This window comes from Dipteris shenzhenensis, chromosome 19 (genome assembly GCF_047967505.1).
Source record: "Dipteris shenzhenensis isolate YYH24624 ecotype China chromosome 19, Dip_SZ_1.0, whole genome shotgun sequence".
NCBI classification, from domain to species: domain Eukaryota; kingdom Viridiplantae; phylum Streptophyta; class Polypodiopsida; order Gleicheniales; family Dipteridaceae; genus Dipteris; species Dipteris shenzhenensis.
In genome coordinates, this window is record NC_141614.1 from 49436142 (window position 1) to 49456332 (window position 20191).

Below are 20191 nucleotides of genomic sequence, written 5' to 3' on the forward strand. Positions count from 1 at the left end.
ATTCAATGTCCTTCCCTACTTTTTACACGACTTTTGCAATCATGTGGGTGTACTGACTATCCAAGAAGTCTCGATCTTTAGACGAGTCCAAAGCATGGAAGCAAAAGTAGAGAATAAGATTGGAATGAAATTCTAGATGTACAAAATGAACAAATGGGGACGGTTTACATTAAACAAGTTCAACGAATACTGCAAGGAGCACAAGATCACGTGACAATTGACAACAAGGACATCCCAGCTGAACGGGGTCGTTGAGTGGAAGAATCGTACAATAATGAAAATGGGTTTGAGCATGCTCAGAGTAAAGAATCTTCTGAGAACCTTTTTGGGCGACATAGTCAATGCAGCTGTCCACATCCTCAACAAGAGCAATCGAATGGAAGACACCTCGAGGCATATGCATTTGATAGTTTTTTATTCTAATGCTTGGGTGCATGTTCCCAAGGATACCAGGACCAAGCTAGATCCTGAAAGTAGAAATTATCTTCATTAGCTACAGCAAAGAGTCAAAAGCCTATCACGTCCTAACTATTGCTTAGTGGCCCCACACCAGTCACTGCAGTATAAGTAATCAAATTTATAAAGATTGGTCCCTTGAGACATGGCTTCCAGGAAAGTGAACTAGTCATGTAGCAAAGTCAACTATCTCTGTTGTCTCCGTGTGAAAGATTATCTCAAGCAACTGCAAAAAAGGGTGCCATTACGTCCATGGTTCATACAATATTCACATCCAGTTCAGTGTTCCACTCAAGTAAGCTTTATTCTGCTCAGACTGTATTGCACCATGTCAAATCTAAAGATAGCAGTGTATGTCAAGTTTCAACGATCCCTCTGAAAAAATCAAGATAACATGAGCAGGCACAAGGCATGGTAGCATGGCTCCTTGACATATCTACCAAGTAAATAAACTGCCATCATGCTACGTTGAAACCGAGTAAGAATATACATACAAGACAGCTGCTCAGTAAGACAATTCTTGAGGACTACTCTACCAAACTGGCATAACATGTCGGAGTTGCTCCTCTCATGTATCGTCTTTGTTGATGATTCCCACCTGATAACCCTTTCACACATGATTGTTGCTTAAATATTGACGAAGGTTCGTAGGGCCACCGTTGACGGTCAACCATACCTAACTTTTCTATCACCTTGGATCATCAACACTTCTCCTGGGGTCACACTGTCTAGCAAATATAAAATGCCATGAATGTTTGTCTGCCTCATCTCATTTGTACAACGTCAAACATTAGCTTATATAAAGAACAAACAGAATGATGGCTATTTGGGCATAAATGATTCCCATATTTTCTTTTCAACTCAAAAGGACAACCCATTACATCCTCAAGAATAGATCCTACACATAGATTCCACAGAACTAGAGGAAGCTTTGAAAACCAAAATTGACCTGAACTTATTTTTTTCCCGTTTTTGAAATCGTGTTCGCACTGTCTTCCGATATGAATTAAAGTCTGTACCAATCTAGACAGTCTCCCATCTTGCTGGTTTTTTCTCTGAGTGAAAAGGCACCATCAGTCACCTAATCACCTTCATCTCTCAAAACAAGCTTCGAGAGCCTCAATTAAACAATTTTCGCAAGCAGCAAGGGTTATGACTCTGAAAACCTCTTCCATTGAAAAAAGGGCTTTGCAACAACCTCAGAAGCACAGTGCCTCTGGATGCCCACTCAAGGGCACCTAAAGCCTCTCAAGATACATTTGTATCTGTTCTTCTCAAGCTTAGCTCAAGTCTTTGAGAAATGTGCCCTCAACTCCAGAAAAGGAATGGAATACATATATATATCAAGGCCACATCAAAAGACCAGCTATGCTACGACACAGTTATTGATGCTGTTGAAGCAGTGCTAATGGTAACTGGAGATGGGCGGGTAACCAGAATAGAACTTGCTTCTTCACTAGCTCCATGCTCAAGTAGATCTACACTTGCAGCACTAAAGGACCCATCTTTCCCAGAGCTCTCATTTGCAAGTTTCTCTTTTGCACGCTGAAAATCCTCTAGACTACGAAACTCCTCAGCCAGCAACCTCTCCAGCTCTGGGTGCTTCTTTACAGGCGTGTCGTCCTTCTGTTTCCGGTAAAAATGGAAAGCCCTGCAGAAACACTTCACAGCTTTAACTCGTCCATTAAATCCAAACAACACATGCTCTCCCCGTTGTCTACCAGTCAACCTAAGAAATTATGCAAGCTTATGCCCAAAGGGGGTAACTTACCAGTACTTCTCTAGGCCATAGAGGTTTCCCCTTTTGTATGTCTCCAAAGTATGATGCTCAAAATCATCATAGAGTTCCTGTTTGAATTTCTTCTCTAAACCATAGCTGCACAGACAAGATATCAGAGTTTCATAACAGCAGCATTTTCCTGCCTTCCAAGTTCCAAATAAGATACGTATACCCACAAAGAGACTCACCTGTAAAATCGGAACAGGCACTCCATACCGTAGTTATATTTTGCAGCAGCATCTTCCTCTGCGAGATGCCAGAACTCCTTGTACATTGACTCATTAAAATGTGACCGTAAGAAATATGACCAGAAACGAAAAAGGGTATTCATTTCCTGCGCACATTTCACAAAATCAAACCTTAAAGCAACCCACAGCAATCTGCACGACTGTCAGTTCCCTAACCCTGTGTAGCACACAACACTATCTCAGCACACAAGGCTAAAGTAACCAGAAAAACCCAGAAAGACTATTTACTGCCTAGAGAACGGAATCTCTTTGAAGATAGCATCATTCGTGCAAACAGATATTTCACATCGCCCTGATGGTGGTGACAATTCTAAAAATGTATCCATTACAGTTTTCACGCATTCGAGTATTCAAGATTGAGTCTACACAGTATTAATCCCATTTTCTGCTCATCCAGAAATTTTTGGAAATTTCATCGAGTATCCCATACTAACCATTGTTAGGGCCTCTTCTGTTCATATGTTTCAAAATGATAGCAAGTTCTTTGGATTTTCTAAAAGTTGAGTCTATATGCATATGTATATGTATATGTATATGTGTGTGCGTGCTTGCGTGTGTGTGTGTGTGTGTGTCTCATAGCAGGTGCGCAGTTTTGAAATGGCAGGTTTCGAAACAAGTTTCGGAGTTCGGAAACGTTTCGGGGCAAACCTGAAACGTCTGTAAAAACGTTTCATGCATAATGTGGTATTTAATTTTTATTTTTTTTCAAAAAAAAATCAAAACATTCTAGATTATTACCACCAGTGCTCCAATACTTGGAAAAAACTCATGAAACATAGTGCACAGACGTTTGATATGTCACTGAGAAGTGAGAACTTGAAATTTGATTCTTGAAACATATTACTAATTCTAAAAATTAATGACACATCATTGTACATTCAAGAGTCAATGGTGACATGCTCATATTTCAGAATTGAGAGATCTTACATCCTTTATGTCCGCCATTATGGAAATTTTCTGGCGTTCAAAGCATGGCAAGAAAGCTTGCACTTGCTTCCAGTACAGCTGCTATGTTTGCCAAAATTGCAAGGGGGGTTCAGCATTCTCAACATTCATGTGCACATTCTGGCTCATAAAGGGAAAATGATGCTACAGTTTCTACACGGCAATCACCCTTGGGCTGCAATGATGCGCTACTTACTACTACTCCTTTTGGCCATTGGCAACTCAATGGGATTTTCTGTTGGGCAGTATTGTAGGCAAGATTAAAGGTTGCCCTATCGTTACTCAAATGTTTTTGGATTGAAAACATATTCTCTCGCATCTCTCAAAAGGGATTTCATCTGTGACAGATGTCATTCATGATGATGGCACTCTTTTATCCTTCCCTTTGGCTGCTGCAAAATATGGTTTGGGAATGCACTATCATCTTGTATGGCAGGTCATTACTCGGATGCTTCAGCCATTTCAGCTAGTACTGCCTTTAGAACTTCAAGATAAGCTTCACCATTGGACTCTTCTCCCTATACACTCGTCCATTCATCCTTTGAAGATGTCTCATATAACAGTCTCATCTTTATATAAAGTCTGCTGTCACCACCATGGGTGTTGGACAGGGCCAATCAGATTTGGTGTTTGCATGTCCGGTAAAATGGTGGAGAAAACAATTGAAACAGATTTGGCACTCCAAGGTCCCATTACGACAACAGGTCTTTCTATGGCGTGTTCTGTTGGGGGTTGTTCTATCTAGACAGCTTTTATCATGCAAACGTATTGCTCCAGCTATTTGTCGTGGGTGTTTAGCTCCGAGGGAATCTGTATCTCGTATCTTTTGGCATTGCCCCGAGACACGGAGCTTCTTGGGCATCCTTTGGCACAGATTGAGAATGAGATTTTCTCAGGCTTCTTTTAACAAGCTTTTCTGGCTGTTTGGGATTTATCCTCGAAGCCCGGATTTCGAGTTGTTCTTTACCTGGGCTCGTTATTGGGCACTTTGGACTCTCTAGAAAGCTAGAAACCACCGAGTCTTTGGTGATCCAGTTTTTTCTACTTTTGTTTTCTTCCATTGTTCTTTGAAGCTTCGCTCTTCGATTGTCTGTAAACTCGATGCATAGATCATGATGTATATTTGTCCTACATGGAGATTTTCTCTTGATGTAATCTTTCAGCTTACCAGTTTTTTTTGGAATAGCTAGCTTGTAAATTGAATGTGTAGAGTACCAAATCTATAGTCATCATGATGATCTTGGATAGGTCTTGAGCACTGACATCCATTAGAGCTGCAGCTTCATCGCTTTGCTCAATGCATCCATCTGAAACTTGTGGCTTGGTCTCAACCTCCCATAAAGTCCTTGCCACCACGTCACTCCGTATCTCTATCTTTCATATAGGATAGTTAGCCCCATACAGCATCCCCTCCTCCCCAAAGTTAGGGATAGGCATACGAACCACTATGGTGGCTTATGTAGATCCTTGAAAACAAAGGCAACCAAATAGCTTCACACTCAGAGGATGTAATCTAATTTTGGTTATTCTAATACACAACTCCTACATTCTCAATATAACTCCACCTTTTAGTGTTCTCTTCTCATCCCTAAACCCAACATTTAAATTAGAGCACTAGTCCCCTACGAGCTTAAGCTAGTCCTCCTTTAAAAGAAGTACTCTATCAAAAGATCTTCCTTTCAAGAAATAAAGCTTGATGGGTGAAGACAAGAGCCGGCCTAGTGTGCGATGGTGGGAGTGGCACATGTTTATGCAACCTTTCATGGCACAAAACACAGACAAGCCGCCATATAACTTCCATCATCCAAGGAAGCTTCTTCGTCAGAGCGTTGTACAATAGCGTATGCGTTGCCACACCGATTGATGCCGCCGCCTTCTTTCTTCATTGCAGAGAGTCAATTCACCAAGGTACCATATAGCAACACCCGTGTAGCTGCCCACCGCTACTTTGACAAAGATCTACTTCGTAGTCTAGGATCAAGATGACGTACAAAAACGCTATCACAGAGCTTCACTGAAGGTTCCTATGCAGATCACATACCACTATTTAAATTTCATACTACATTGACAGAGATTTTGGAGACTTACAGTGTAGACTCAAGTCAGCTTTTACAACATCTCGAGTTAGTGTGAGTCAGACTTTTTGGACAGACTGCAGCATTTTGTTTGCAAGATAATGAATTAGCAAGAAGGAGATGTGTTTGGGGTTTTGGCACGGAAGGACAAGTTGGAAAAAACAAACTACTCAGAGTTTTATAGTCAAAATTTTGTTAATTGTTGCAAATTTTATAAAAACATGTCAATGGGGATGAACCTCGTCCCGTAGACATTGCACGTGTCACACCATCCAGAGGTGGACAGCAAGCTACTAGGCATCCAACTCCCACACAAGATCAGAGGTGGGACTCACGTTATGTTATCTATGTCAGTCAAATCATCCTTCCTGGCATCCGTTCATGCAGGCCTTTACAACATGCATGTGAGATTCTTGAGACAATGTATGAAGGCAAGAATGAGGCAAGAGTTTCTTTTCTCAAGAAGGAGCTCCAGAATTTGGAGCTACATGAAAGTTTGAAGGACTTAAGTGTTATCAGGATTTTGTTGCAAATGGTTGTAATCACATACTGTCACCGGTCCGCAACACATACTACAGACCCTCCGTACAGATAGAGGGAGGAATATATGTCAGATGCATTCAAAGCATACTCGGTAAAAAAAGGAGATAAAGCATCACTATACCACCGATGAATGGTGTTGCTGAAAGGAAGATCAGACCTTGATTGGGATGGTAAGATAAAAGGTAAAGGGTAAACATATACCTCACAAATTTTGACTTGAGGCCATCATGTGTGTAACACACATTCTAAACAGGCACCATACAATGCTGGCCCCATCCAGCTGCTTTCCTGGTCCAAATAAGGCCCCTAACCAGCCCTCTGCCAGGCCCTCTTTTCAGCCCCTAACCATGCCTACACACCTTGGCTAAATGCGGCCCTGGCACAGCCCCCAACAAACTGCATACTTTACAGGGAGAATACTACAACTACCTCGGGCAGGCACACCCACAAAGAAGCCCTCACTCCCTATAGTATAGACAGGAGATGCTCAGAACTCTTACACCCCCTCGCAGCTCCTGGATGTCACATCAAACCCACATTGAAGAGGCTTCATGTCCTTCATCGTACTTGCCTCCTCGCCAAGTAGCCTTCGAAGCCACACCATCTTGTATGCTGCTCCATAGGAAACTCGGTACTCCACCTCAATTATTGACAAGGCCACAACTGGCTGCTCCTTGCTGTTCCATGAGATTGCTCCTGATCCATGGGTACTGGTATAGTGGACTATCACCAATGCAGCCAATACCTAACCGCCATCGAAGGTCTTGGAACTGCTCTCAGAAAGGAGTCGTCCTCGAAATGCAACAAGACCACGGGTTGACCACATGTCTAGAAGCAACACCGTCCACAATCCACTCCCGCAACTTACCTACGCTGTGATCTGCTGCCTCCTTACTTGAAGAAGATGGAACTTTGGCGTCCATGATCTCCACGTATACATATGCTAGGGTTGTCAAGGCTGCAGCAAAGGAACCACTACCATCTGCTCATGCACTTCCTCCAGTAGTGGCCCTTCTTGCCACAATGGTCACAGAACCGATTTGCTTTCAAGGCCTCACAATCACATCAAACTTCTTTTCTGAAGACTTTCATGTACCCTTCTTGTCGTTACTTCACCCGTTTAATTGCAGGGTGGCCAAGGCTGCCAATCCTCTACCCTGTGTAGGGTTGTTGAGCCACTCCTCCTGGTCCAACACCATCGGCACGGCCTCCTTCCACGGGAGTGTTGAATCCCCCCCTGGCAATCGAGGATGAGTACAACGCTGAGTACTGCAAGGAAAAGTTGGGATGTGATGGCCATATCCTCCGACAATATCTCCTCCCCAGCTTGAAGGACTTCCTGCTGAAGAGCTTGTCGCTTGTTGATGTACTTCCACATGGTTGCAGACTTTGAGGGGTTTCGCACACACATCTGCATTTCCACAGGGACGTGCTCTATGGGCGATATCCTGTCGTAGAGAGATGCCAAATGTTCCCAAAATCCTTTGGCCAGCGTCATGTAAGGAATGTATTGGCATTGACTTGATCCCACAGCTGTCCCCAAGGTTTCCCACTCCTTCCGATCCATGAGCCCAAGATCCTCTCCATATGTCACCACAATGTAAATATCCTAAGTCAAAGTACAATTGACCATTTATTTGATCATAATTAAAGACTTTTATATGTGTTAATTATGGTCAAAGAGTTCTTTTAATGGTCAAAGGATTGACTACCGTCAAAGATACTTGACTCTAGTCAAGTAAACCTGACTTCGGTCAGGAAGACTTGGTTTATTACCAAGAGGGTTAAATGTGGTTAACCAGAGAACTACAGAGCTGACTACGGTCAGAGAGTGTTGACTTCGGTCAACGAGACTTGGCATGCGCCAAGAGGGTTAACCACGGTTAACCAAGATGTGCCAACTTCAGTTGGAGAGTTGTGCCAACTTCGGTTGGAGAGACTTGGCTATAATTAAGGCGCCTCGACCCTTGGTCAAAGCTCCTTAATTATAATCAAGAGTGTTGACTCCAGTCAACCAAAGAATAAATATATATTTTTATATTTGTTTAGGTGTGCACAGTATTCAATGGGGACACCCACCGTATTTGAATTAGTCCACAGTGTGCTATTTGCATGCAAAGCGCTAACAATTAATGGGTGCCATGGTGGTGCGCTTTAATTAATTGTTGCAGGTACTAGCAAGAGTTATTTTTCCTAAGCGCTACTGGAGCCTAACAAGCATCTAGGAGGCGGTTCGTGTGACCAAGTGCTTTGAAGACTCCACAATGGCCCTTAGTGGCATGTAATAGGACTTAGTCTAGATTTTAGACAAGTGGCATGTTGCCAATTTGAAATGAGCTTGAAGCTCTTGTAAGGATTCACGTTTTGGATTTTTATGATTAGACAGCTCTACGCTGAACTCTTGTAACAGATTCTCTTCAAGAAATAAAATACCTTGGGGGGGGTCCAGCCCGACATGTTGTCCTGGGCCCTAGCAGTGTGTAGAGAGAGAGAGAGCTCTACTGAGTATTTCTGCGGTAAATTCAGAGCGTGAGGATCTGTAGAGAGAGAGAGAGCTAGTATTGCATTGGTATCAGAGCAGGATTCAAGGCTTTTTCAAGCCTTTGACGATCTAAGTAGTAGCTTAGGCAAGGAGGTGCAAGAATAAGGATTCATGCCATCTCTGGACGGACGGGTGATGGAAAGCAAGGTGTGACAAGGCACCGGAAGACGTGAGAATTCTGTCAAGTGCAAAACTTCCGATCGGTGCTCAGTGCTAGAGGTTGTACATAAGATTGGCGACGGGAGCGTAAGGAGGGTGATACCAGAGTCGAGCGCTGATGGAGCGTTTCGTTGATAGACAGTTGACGTGCTCTTAGGGAGAAGGCCGTGTGGTAACCCAACTTCCAAGGCTTGGTCGTGGTCAAAAAAAAAAAAATTCTAATGGATCCCTTCCGTCTGAGCGCAATGCCCGCCAATCCCATAGCCTAAGCAGCCCGCTGAACTGCGTATGCAATCCAAAAGCGTGCGGGCGATTTTCGGTTGCGTGTTCACCTGTGTGTGTGTTTCGTTTGGCGATGACCACAGTGCTGAGTGCTTGCGGATGCTCGGGATGGTTAGGTTCACGCAGAAGGCCCGGCGACGACGGATGGTCTCCAGAAGGCTCCCGCGATGCACGACGTCGACCGGCCAAGCTAAGGTTTGAAACCTTAGGCTTACGTGGCAGCCGGGAGGATCTCTGCTGATGTGGCCAAGGTGTTCAGCCAGGGCGTACACGTGGCACGCATGTAAGCAGGCATGATGACGTGGCGCTGACACGTGCAAGCCGACGTGGCAATGTACAGTTGTGGTGCTGACATGGCAGTACACGTGGCAGCCAGTCCAGATGCTCACGTGGCATTGACACGTGGCAGACAAGTAGCTGATGTGGCAGAACATGGGTTTATATAACCTAACCTTGGTTAGTAAACTGGTTAGAGGTCCAATTAGTTGACCCAACCAGACCAATCTGGTCACTGTAACTAGACTGTGACCAGTCTAGTTAGTCTAGTTGCAGACTAACCAGACCAGAACCAATCAATCTGATTAGAGTAACCAGTCAGTTACTTCATCTGGTTACTGTTTCCCACCCAAAAAAAAAAAGGGACAGTTGCAGAGACTGTTTCTGCTAGCAGATTTCACCTGCCTGTCAGACTTTTACTGTCAGAAAAGCAGAGAAAACAGAGATTTGCAGAAAAAGAGTATGCATGCCTTTGAGCAGTGAAAAGAGGGAAAAACAAATGCTTTTTGAAGTCATTTGCAGTAGCCAGAAAAGGGGCAATATAGTTGTTGATGCTTTGGCAACTGTGTGGGTATATGCCTTGAATTGACAGCCAGTACTGGCATAGATTGTGAATGCAAGACACCTCTTGTTGAGGTAAATTTTATCTTTGAAAAGCCAAGGCAGCGTGCATCAGTTGCATACACAGTGTGTGCGTGAGAAATTTGCAGATCTCAGACGAGTTGTAAGAAGATGGCTCAATCACCTATCCAGTGGGATTCACAAGATAGGGATGCGCATCCAAATCAGAGAAGTGTGCAACAAACTCAGCAAGAATTTGAACAGATGGTACGCACTCGTATACAAGAGATGGAAAATCTCAGAAAGGATCCAAGGGCTCAGCATTTGTTTCGAGCAAAAGCTATGCCTAATGCAGTATATGACGTGCCAATGCCAGAGGCACTCTCTCGTGTATAGCCAGAAAAAGAGAGATCTTATAGGGGACGGTCCCATAGCAGGAAGAGATCGAGGTATCATCACCAATCTCCTAGTCCATCACCGTCTACCCCGAGTTCGACTTCTGTATCTTCTTCTTCTTTATCAGATAAACCATTCAGGAAAAGAAGGAAACACAAGAAGTCTAGGAAGAGAAAGTCTTCCAGAGAGACCAAGGAATTCAAAGAGGGAGGTAAATCTGTCAAGTTTATGACCTACAATGGACAGTATGGTCATACAGACAAAGCATTTCAGTTCATCAAGCAATTTGATGCTGCATTCGGTACAGAAAAGTCTGCATTCTCCAAGTTACTCTCCCCATTGTATCTGATGTTACATGTGGTAAAGCAATAAAGTTTGCAATTTCCGCGTACATGGTCTTTGTAAAAGAAAAAGAGAATGATATGCATGCTGAAATGAATGATGCAGACAAAGATAAGTTTCAGTTTCTTGTAAACTTTAAAGATTGCTTTTCCGATGCTTTGCCAGGGGAGTTACCCCCAGAGAGACAAGAAGATCATCAGATAGAGTTAATGCCTCGTAGTGAGCCACCAAACAGACCACCTTATACAGTCAGTGCGACTCAGAGAGAGGAGATTATGGCTCAGGTACAAGACTTGCTGTCCAAAGGGCTGATTCAGCCCAGCTCGTCTCCTTTTTGTTCCCCTGTACTGCTAGTACAGAAGAAAGATGGTTCATTCCGTATGTGCGTCGATTACCGCACACTGAACAAAATGACCATCAAGAATAGATTCCCTATTCCGCGCATTGATGATGTGTTGGATCAGTTAAATGGAGCTTCAATTTTCAGCAGGATAGACTTAAAGAGTGGCTATCACCAAGTGAGGATACAGCCTCAGGATGTGCACAAGACAGCATTCCGCACTACATTCGGGTTGTATGAATACTTAGTGATGCCTTTTGGGTTGACAAATGCTCCAGCCACATTCAATAGAATGATGGATCGCATCTTCCGAAAGTACAGGCATTTCACGAGTACTTTCTTTGATGATATCCTAGTCTTTCCAAAGACAGAGGAAGAGCACAGGGAACATCTTGCTATAGTGTTTCAAGAGCTGAGAAATCATCAGCTCTATGCAAACAGCAAGAAAAGTGAATTCTTCTTGGAAGAAATCCATTATCTTATCTGGGGCACATAATATCCAAGAATGGGATACAGATGGATCCAGCAAAGATCCGTGCCATTTAGGAATGGCCAGAGCTGAAAACTGTGCATGAAGTTCGAAGTTTCCTAGGCATGTGTTCTTACTACAGAAGGTTTATCAGGCATTTTGCTGATATCCCAGCTCCATTACATGACCTTACTAAGAAAAATGCAGCCTTCACATGGGGAATATCACAGAAGAAAGCATTCAATATACTCAAGGAGAAGTTGACTACAGAGCCTATTCTTGTAGTCCCGGATCTTTATCAACCTTTTGATGTTGATTGCGATGCTTGTGGAGAGTGTGTTGGGGCTGCATTACATCAGAATGGACATGTAGTAGCCTACGAGAGCCGAAGATTGCGTGATGCTGAAAGATATTTGGGAATCTACGAGAAAGAGTTATTGGCTGTAATTCATGCCATCCATACATGGAAGCACTATCTTTTGAGTGCAGATTTTATTGTTAAAACATATCACCAAAGTCTGAGATACTTTTTGACTCAGACCAAGCTTTCCGAGAAGCATATGAAATGGGCAAACATGCTGTCAATGTATCATTTTCAGATAATCCATACCCCAGGAATTCGGAACAAAGTGGCAGATGCCTTGTCCCGAAGACCCCAGGTCAATAATGTGACTATTGCTTATCATCAAGACCTGGAAGGCATGAGAGAGCAATATGCTAGTGATGCAGATTTTGGTGAGATTTTACAACAAATGCAAGAGGGGCAATCCACCAGTCACTATTCCCTGAAAGATGGGTATCTAATGAAAGATGATTGCCTATGCATCACCCAGGAGATGAGGAAAAAGATTTTGGAGGAATGCCATGCACCTCCCTATGCTGGACACAGAGGAATTACAGCAACAACTCTAGCACTAGAGAAGTATTTCTTTTGGCCAGGGATGCGGAAAGATATACATCAGTTTGTTACTGAATGCCTTACGTGTCAGAAAGTGAAGTATGGCAGACAGAAGGCACCTGGCCTACTTATGCCTCTTCCCGTGCCTCAGGCACCATGGGAAAGTATTACAATGGACTTTATTTTTGATTTGCCAAGATCAAAGTCAGGGAATGATGGGATTTGGACTATCATTAATAGATTCAGCAAGCAAGCTCATTTCATTCCAGTTCGCAAAACCATAAAGGCAGATCATGTGGCTAAGCTTTTTATGGCACAGATCTTTAAGCATCATGGTATGCCTAAGTCCATTGTTAGTGATCGAGATCCCAGAATGACCAATCTATTCTGGAGAGCTTTATTTGATAACATGGGGACGAATTTGAATTTTTCTTCTTCTTTCCATCCCCAGACAGATGGTCAAAGTGAAGTAGCAAATTCTACAGCATTAGATATGCTGAAATGCTACGTGGGTGACCAAGGTTCAAACTGGGAAAAGTACCTACCATTGATAGAGTTTGCTTACAATAATACAGTACAAAGCTCTACAAGGAAAGCCCCCTTTGAGGTCATTTATGGGAAGGTGATTTTGCCACCTATATTGAGGACCAAAGATGAAATATTTGCAGCTGATTAGTTTGTGAGAGACCTCCGGACAGCTTACAGCCAAGTCCGGACAGAAATCAAAAGGTCTCAAGAGAAACATAAAAGAGCTGCAGATAAGCATAGGAGACAGTTAGATCTCAAGGAAGGGGATTGGGTACTTTTGAAGTTTGAAAAAGCTAGGCTCCGCAAGTTTAAAGGCGAACAGAAAGTGTATGCAAAGTTATCTCCCAGATACTATGGCCCTTTCAGGGTTACAGAAAGAATAAATGAGGTTGCATACAGGTTAGCATTGCCAGAGCATTGGAGGATTCACAATGCATTCCATGTGAGTCTTCTAAAGAAATTCCAAGGACCAGAGCCTACAGAACCAGTATCAGAGGATCCACCAGAAGTGGATGAGCTAGAGGAGGTCCTTCAGCCATAGCAAATTGTGTACCATACTGTACGTAAAGGCCCTCAGGGCAAGGAGTTTTACAGGTATCTTGTAAAATTCAAGAATTATACGGCATTAGATGCCAAGTGGATGGACGAAGACATGTTATCCGACCATCCACAGCTTTTGGATGTTTACAAGGAAGCTTTTCAGTTGAGGTCAAATGAATAGAAGCCGAGGGGATGTCACCACAATGTAAATATCCTAAGTCAAAGTACAGTTGACCATTTATTTGATCATAATTAAAGACTTTTATATGTGTTAATTATGGTCAAAGAGTTCTTTTAATGGTCAAAGGATTGACTACGGTCAAAGATACTTGACTCTAATCAAGTAAACCTAACTTCGGTCAGGAAGACTTGGTTTATTACCAAGAGGGTTAACTGCGGTTAACCAGAGAACTACAAAGCTGACTACGGTCAGAGAGTGTTGACTTCGGTCAACGAGACTTGGCATGCGCCAAGAGGGTTAACCACGGTTAACCAAGATGTGCCAACTTCGGTTGGAGAGTTGTGCCAACTTCGGTTGGAGAGACTTGGCTATAATTAAGGCGCCTCGACCCTTGGTCAAAGCTCCTTACTTATAATCAAGAGTGTTGACTCCGGTCAACCAGAGAATAAATATATATTTTTATATTTGTTTAGGTGTGCACATGTATTCAGTGGGGACGCCCACCGTGACTAGAATTAGTCCACAGTGTGTTATTTGTATGCAAAGCGCTAACAATTAATGGGTGCCATGGTGGTGCACTTTAAATAATTGTTGCAGGTACTAGCAAGAGTTATTTTTCCTAAACGCTACTGAAGCCTAACAAGCATCTAGGAGGCGGTTCGTGTGACCAAGTGCTTTGAAGACTCCAGAATGGCCCTTAGTGGCATGTAATAGGACTTAGTCTAGATTTTAGACAAGTGGCATGTTGCCAATTTGAAATGAGCTTGAAGCTCTTGTAAGGATTCACGTTTTGGATTTTTATGATCAGACAGCTCTACGCTGAACTCTTGTAACAGATTCTCTTCAAGAAATAAAATACCTCGGGGGGGTCCAGCCCGACATGTTGTCCCGGGCCCTAGCAGTGTGGAGAGAGAGAGAGAGAGAGAGAGAGAGAGAGAGAGCTCTACTGAGTATTTCTGCGGTAAATTCAGAGCGTGAGGATCTGTAGAGAGAGAGAGAGCTAGTATTGCACCATCTGGATCTGGCCTGATAACTACAACAACAATGAAGTCAGCAAAGTCATATGGCTGCAACACTGACTCCATCATTACCCTCCATACACTGTAGTTGTTCCCGTCCAACAAACAGTCCACCAGGCATATAGGAAGCACTTTCCTGGCGTTCTCAGCCATCTCTAGCAAACTTGCGATCTCGAGGGGGTGACCTTGCTCTTATGAAGGGAGAAATTGGGAAAGAAAAGAGAGAGGAGGCTGCAGGAACTTAGCAAGGTGGTTGTCTTCAGAGACACCTCCTTCTGCCCACTCCTCATCCCGAACTACCAACAACTCAACAGCAAACACCTTCCACCCTGAGTGCTATCTTCGTGTCCAAGGCTTCAGATTACTTCGGCTCTGATACCATGTCATAGAATGCAGCGAAAGTACGAGAGTGAAAGAGAGACGCAGACATGTGGCTAGAGAGAGAATGAACTGAGACAAGCAAAATAATATTCTGCACAACAAACTGCAATAGACTGCAAGGAGTAAGTGGAAAAACTCTGCTCTTTATTGTTGGAAAACCACAACTGGAAGACCACACCAAGGGTAGCACTGCACCTTGGAAGGCTCCAAACAGAGCCTGGAACCCCACCTCTGAAGATGGAACATAAGGGTACAATGAGCCCTATTTATTTTTTTGGAGCATGGTTGTTAAGACACTCGTGTCTTATGATAAGACACTTAAGACACTTAAGACACGTGTCTTACCTTAAGACACCTTAAGACACTCATGTTTTTTTTTTTTTTTGGGTGGGTGGGGAGTAACAACACACATTGAGTTTGACTTAGCCATGCTATCATTGATGGTGACTTTGGATCTAGCGGTGGCAGTGACCTCATAGATTCAGATTAGGATGAATCTTTAGAGATTTGAGTCTTGAGAGTCGAAAGCTTCCTTTCAATTATATGTATCGAGATGCAGTTTTCATTCATGTCACATGTGACAAGATTCAATTATTAGTTTAAGCCTTTAAGTACTCAAAACTTGCGAGCTCTTCAGCCGTGAGTCTTAACTTTAACTTTTAAGACTTGAGTGACAAGTCTTGACTCTTAACTACATTGTACAAGTGCATTGTTTCTTCTTGCATTATTTAAGTGTAGCTTATTGTACTTCTAGAATCTAGCAGCTAGCTATGCTAGCAAGTTGTACATTTGTATACTTATACATATATTAATTAAATATTTATTATTATAACCACAATGGCGTGTCTTACGTGTCTTATCTTTAAGACACTTTCGACACTCGTGTCTGAAGCGTGTCTAACGTGTCGTGTCTTAACGTGTCTTACAACCATGTTTTGGAGAAAAGAGAAGATTGGGGGGAGGGGGGTTGTCGGCAGCAGACTGGACGACCTAGCCTGACTTGGTTTGGGTTGGTTGACCCGACCCGCCGGATTAGTCCCCACCAGCTGCTGAACCTGGCCCAAATGTGGCCCTTAACCAGGCCTCTGCGAGGCCCTCTTTCCAGCCCCTAACAATGCCTACATACCCTAACTAAATGCCTTGGCACAGCCCTCAACTAGCTGCTTAATTTACAGGGAGAATACTACAACTATCTCAGGCGGGCACACCCACGAACAAGCCCTCACTCCCTATAGTACACGAGATGCACAGAACTCTAACAGAAGTTTGGTACTTTTCAGGATCTGGTCGACTCCTAGATTCTGATGGGGACGACTGGATGGACCTGTTGGTGCCTGTGTATCTTGAAGACTCCAGAGTGTTTGTGACTTGGACCAGTGACTATACCAGTGCTCTCAACCAGATCCTGTTGTTCGTGTACGATGTATAGATATCTTCAACTTGTTCCTAAAGGCTTTTGCACGGGAGCTCATGAAGCAGATCTTCGACAGAGATGGTATTGGCCAACAGTGTGTCGTGGAGAAGGCAATGCCCCACCTGTGAGCCCCCAAATGAGGAGGTCAACTGGCCTTGAAACTTACAAGATGTTGAGTGTAGATTGTGCCACAAGGGCATAGGTAGGGGGAGTGAAAGAGACTGCCACATGGGCAGCGAACAGACTGCCATGTAGGCAGCAATCAAACACCTTTCTGAGGCAGCCACATGGACCACCAAACCCACCAGAGCTGGTTGTCCTACAGTCCTCACGGAAGGCTGTCAATATGCCTATCTTTAACCTTCATAAGACTAGCAAAAGAACAAAGGGAAAATTTGTTGGAAACATAGGGTCAATGCCCCACCACCCCCAAATGAGGAGAGCAAAGGAGCTCGACTCCTACTGGACAGTGGGTATATGTTGTGCTACATGTGCGTAGATAGGAAGACTGACAGGAACTGCCACGTGGGCAGCGAACAGGCTGCCATATGGGAGCAATCACGGGTAATCCTGGGGCAATCACACGGGATCTTTTACAGAGATGCAGACTGCACAGATGCAGCCATATGCCCTGGAGTAAGGGCACATTGGTGTGCTGGCACAGGGCCAAAAAGGGACAGAAGAATGGCAGCCAGGAATACAGATTGCCAGTATGTTGGAAAGGTCACCTCCCCATCTGTAAGCCCCCAAATGAGGAGTGCGTGGGGGAGGGAGACCTAGGGTAGGATGTGCCCAAGAGAGAAGAAAGAGAGGGGGCTGCCACATGGGCAGCACCTCACAGGATTGGAACCTGCAGATGGCATCAGCATGGCGAGGGTAGTGGGCAGGTGAAGGGCCTGCAACAGACCCTGATGATGGCGCGGTACAGGCGGGTCAGGACAGCAGGATGTACAGGAGTACGGCGCAGGACACGTGGCTGGGAAGAGGACCTGGCAGAGGCGCAGATATGGCAGGATGTGCAGGCCCAGATATGGAGCAGCAAATATGGCTGTCAGTGGGCAGAAGGCAGGCCCTATATAGGCTGGATCCTTGCCTTGAATGGAGGGCCAAAGGGCCCTGGAAGTTTGGGCCAAAAGCCCTGGGTTGTGTGCCCTTTTAGGGCTGGACCAGCCACAGACTGGTCGGCCAGTCTGGTCGGCCAGTCTGCTGCAGGCTGGTCGGTATTTTGCCAGCCCCCTTGGGGCCTATATAAAGAGGCCATTGGGCCTCATTCAATCATCCAACAGTTCAGCAGAACCAGCAGCAGACAGGAGCAGCCAGAAGACATTTTCTTGGGCCTCATCTTGGAGGTGAAGGAGAGTAGAAGGTGTGCTGCAGACTGAGCTCTCAAGGGCTGAACCTTGGCTGTCTCTCAGGGCAGCAAGGTGTTGTGATCTGGACGGAAAGTCTACAGAAGCTCCAGGTGGAGCACGCGGGCTCGAGTCTAGAGATAGCCAGCAGATAGGAGAAGGACCTTGTGGTAAGATCAGAGGACCACATCATTGGTGGGACTCTGGATCTGTCTCTTTTGTATTGTGTCCATATTTGTAGACGGAAATATATATTTTGGTGGTTTCTCTATCTGGTTGGTTCATTGTCTATTGATGAGTCTGCACACCTATTATGACGCACATAAGTAAAGAAGTTTGTGATTCCACACCCACCGCACACTGTGTGAGCCCCTGGGCATTACTATAAGTCTTCCGCTGCGTGTACCCTCTGTTGGGTATTTTCTAACACAGTAGGCAGTGGGTCGGCAGGCACATGGCCCTAGGTCAGGTCGCTTAACCCTAGACTGGTCAGGCTGACAGAGGGCCCCAGTGTGGGGCTTATTCTTATTTCAGTCTATGCACAGTCCTCAGCCTATATACGGCTCTACAGTGTACATACCTACAGCAAGTAGGAGAGTTTATGTGAGTGCACGAGGGAGGAGCAAAAGAAGCTCATCCTTAAGCAAGCTACTGAAGCCTGCAGAGAGGCACAGGGTGATCCAGGAGGGGTTGCACAGCAGTAGGTCAGAAAACAGAGCTCGTGGTGTTGCCAAACCTCAGCATATGTTTGCTGCAGGTGGTGGGACATATTTTGAAGGTTCTTGTGTCTGATTTCTATTCTATAGATGAGATATATTGTGGTTGTACATCTGTGTATTCTCTCTCAGATCAAAAAGCATTATTCTAACTGCACAAGTCTACAAGCAAGTTCACTGAGTGTCGTACTCTGCCAAATCTTCCAAGTTTGTAAGCAATTTTGAGCAAAATTAAGAATAATGAGAAATCTAAAAATAAACTCACACACACAAAGCTACACTTATGTTCTCATAAGTACCCACACATAAGCTACCATCTGCTTTCAAATCCGAAATCTCATGGGTAAAACCAGTGCTCACTAAGCTTTAAAAACAACAAAAACCTCGATAGCAAAATGAAAGATAATAAAGCATAAAATTACAAAAAGCAACATGAGAGGGAGAGAGGGAGAGAGAGAGAGAGAGAGAGAGAATTAAATTACGTTAAATATCCAAACCAAAAGAAACATTAATGCGAATGTACGCACATGCGCGCGCACATATATACCTTCAAAAGACTATAACATATCCTATCTTACAAATTTTGACAACAAGTGAAAGAGCAGAGGAATGGGAGTTGCTTGTGTTCTCATCAGCACCCAAGCGTAAGCTACCATTTGGGTTTCGGAAGATTCTGAAATCTCTTGGGTAACACAAGAAAACAATGATAAACCAACACAAATATAGGAAAACAAATGAAACACCGACACAAACACAAGAAGACAATAATTATCATTATTTTTATTTAATTAGTCGTTTTTTTAATTTATTTTTATAGTTACTAATAAATAATAATCATAAAATAAGGGGATGGCAAAAACCAAAACTAAACGGTACCTAAGAGAAAATAGCCTCCAAAAATACAATAAAGCTAAGAACTTAAAAGAATGGGCCCATTTTGAATTAGATTCTATGTTGTTTGATCCTATAGATACCCAAAGACGAAATCCCAAAGATATAGCCACTATAACGTAGGACAGAGTGGATTTCTTCGTTACTTTTCTTATATTATAGCCCTTTCGAAGAATTAAATTACTAAATTGAGAGATGAAGGCACTACTACTTGTGCAAAGATGATAGAACCTTTAGAATTAGGAAGGTTTAGCCATATCAAAGATGCTCTAGTCAATGTGAGGGATTCTTATGATATTCACAACACAAAATACTCAAGTTCTTGTCGTATGTCATAACATCGACTTTTAAACCTAAAGAAGATTGAGTAACGCTAAGATCCAAGAAACTGCAAGAGCTTCCATGTGCTGTGCAATTAGCTTCACAAAACTAATTATAAATTGCTTCACTAAAAGAATTAGGATCTCTTCACATAAATTCTTAAGTTTGGAACATCTGGAACAAATAAGTGGTCTATGAATCTCCTAACCTCATTTAGTTTATGAAGAAGTATTTGAGCAAGTCTTAGAAGAGATCAATTGTTGCATAAACTCGAATTCAAGAAGTTTTCTAAGGAAACATCACAATTAGTGCCCATCAAAATACCAATGCTTTGTTCAAAAAACTAATTATAAATTGCTTCACTAAAAGAATTAGGATCTCTTTACATAAATTCTTAAGTTTGGAATATCTGGAACAAATAAGTGGTCTATGAATCTCCTAACCTCACTAAGTTTACGAAGAAGTATTTGAGCAAGTCTTAGAAGAGATCAATTGTTGCATAAACTCGAATTCAAGAAGTTTGCTAAGGAAACATCACA

At 43.4% G+C, this 20191-nt stretch overlaps 1 protein-coding gene across 4 annotated transcripts in view; it reads right to left on the minus strand.

The window, feature by feature from the left end:
* Positions 1 to 667: 667 nt before the first annotated feature.
* The window catches only part of LARP1A (LA RNA-binding protein), a 46968-nt gene continuing 27444 nt past the window's right edge, over positions 668 to 20191 (minus strand). For all 4 annotated transcript variants that reach the window (XM_087390130.1, XM_087390129.1, XM_087390128.1 and 1 more), the window contains exons 12-14: positions 2425 to 2570; positions 2228 to 2332; positions 668 to 2107 (exon numbers count right to left, since the gene is read on the minus strand). In XM_087390130.1, coding sequence (XP_087246256.1) covers positions 1828 to 2107; positions 2228 to 2332; positions 2425 to 2570 — 531 coding nt within the window. In that variant the 3' untranslated portion in view covers positions 668 to 1827. The remainder of the gene's footprint in view (positions 2108 to 2227; positions 2333 to 2424; positions 2571 to 20191) is intronic.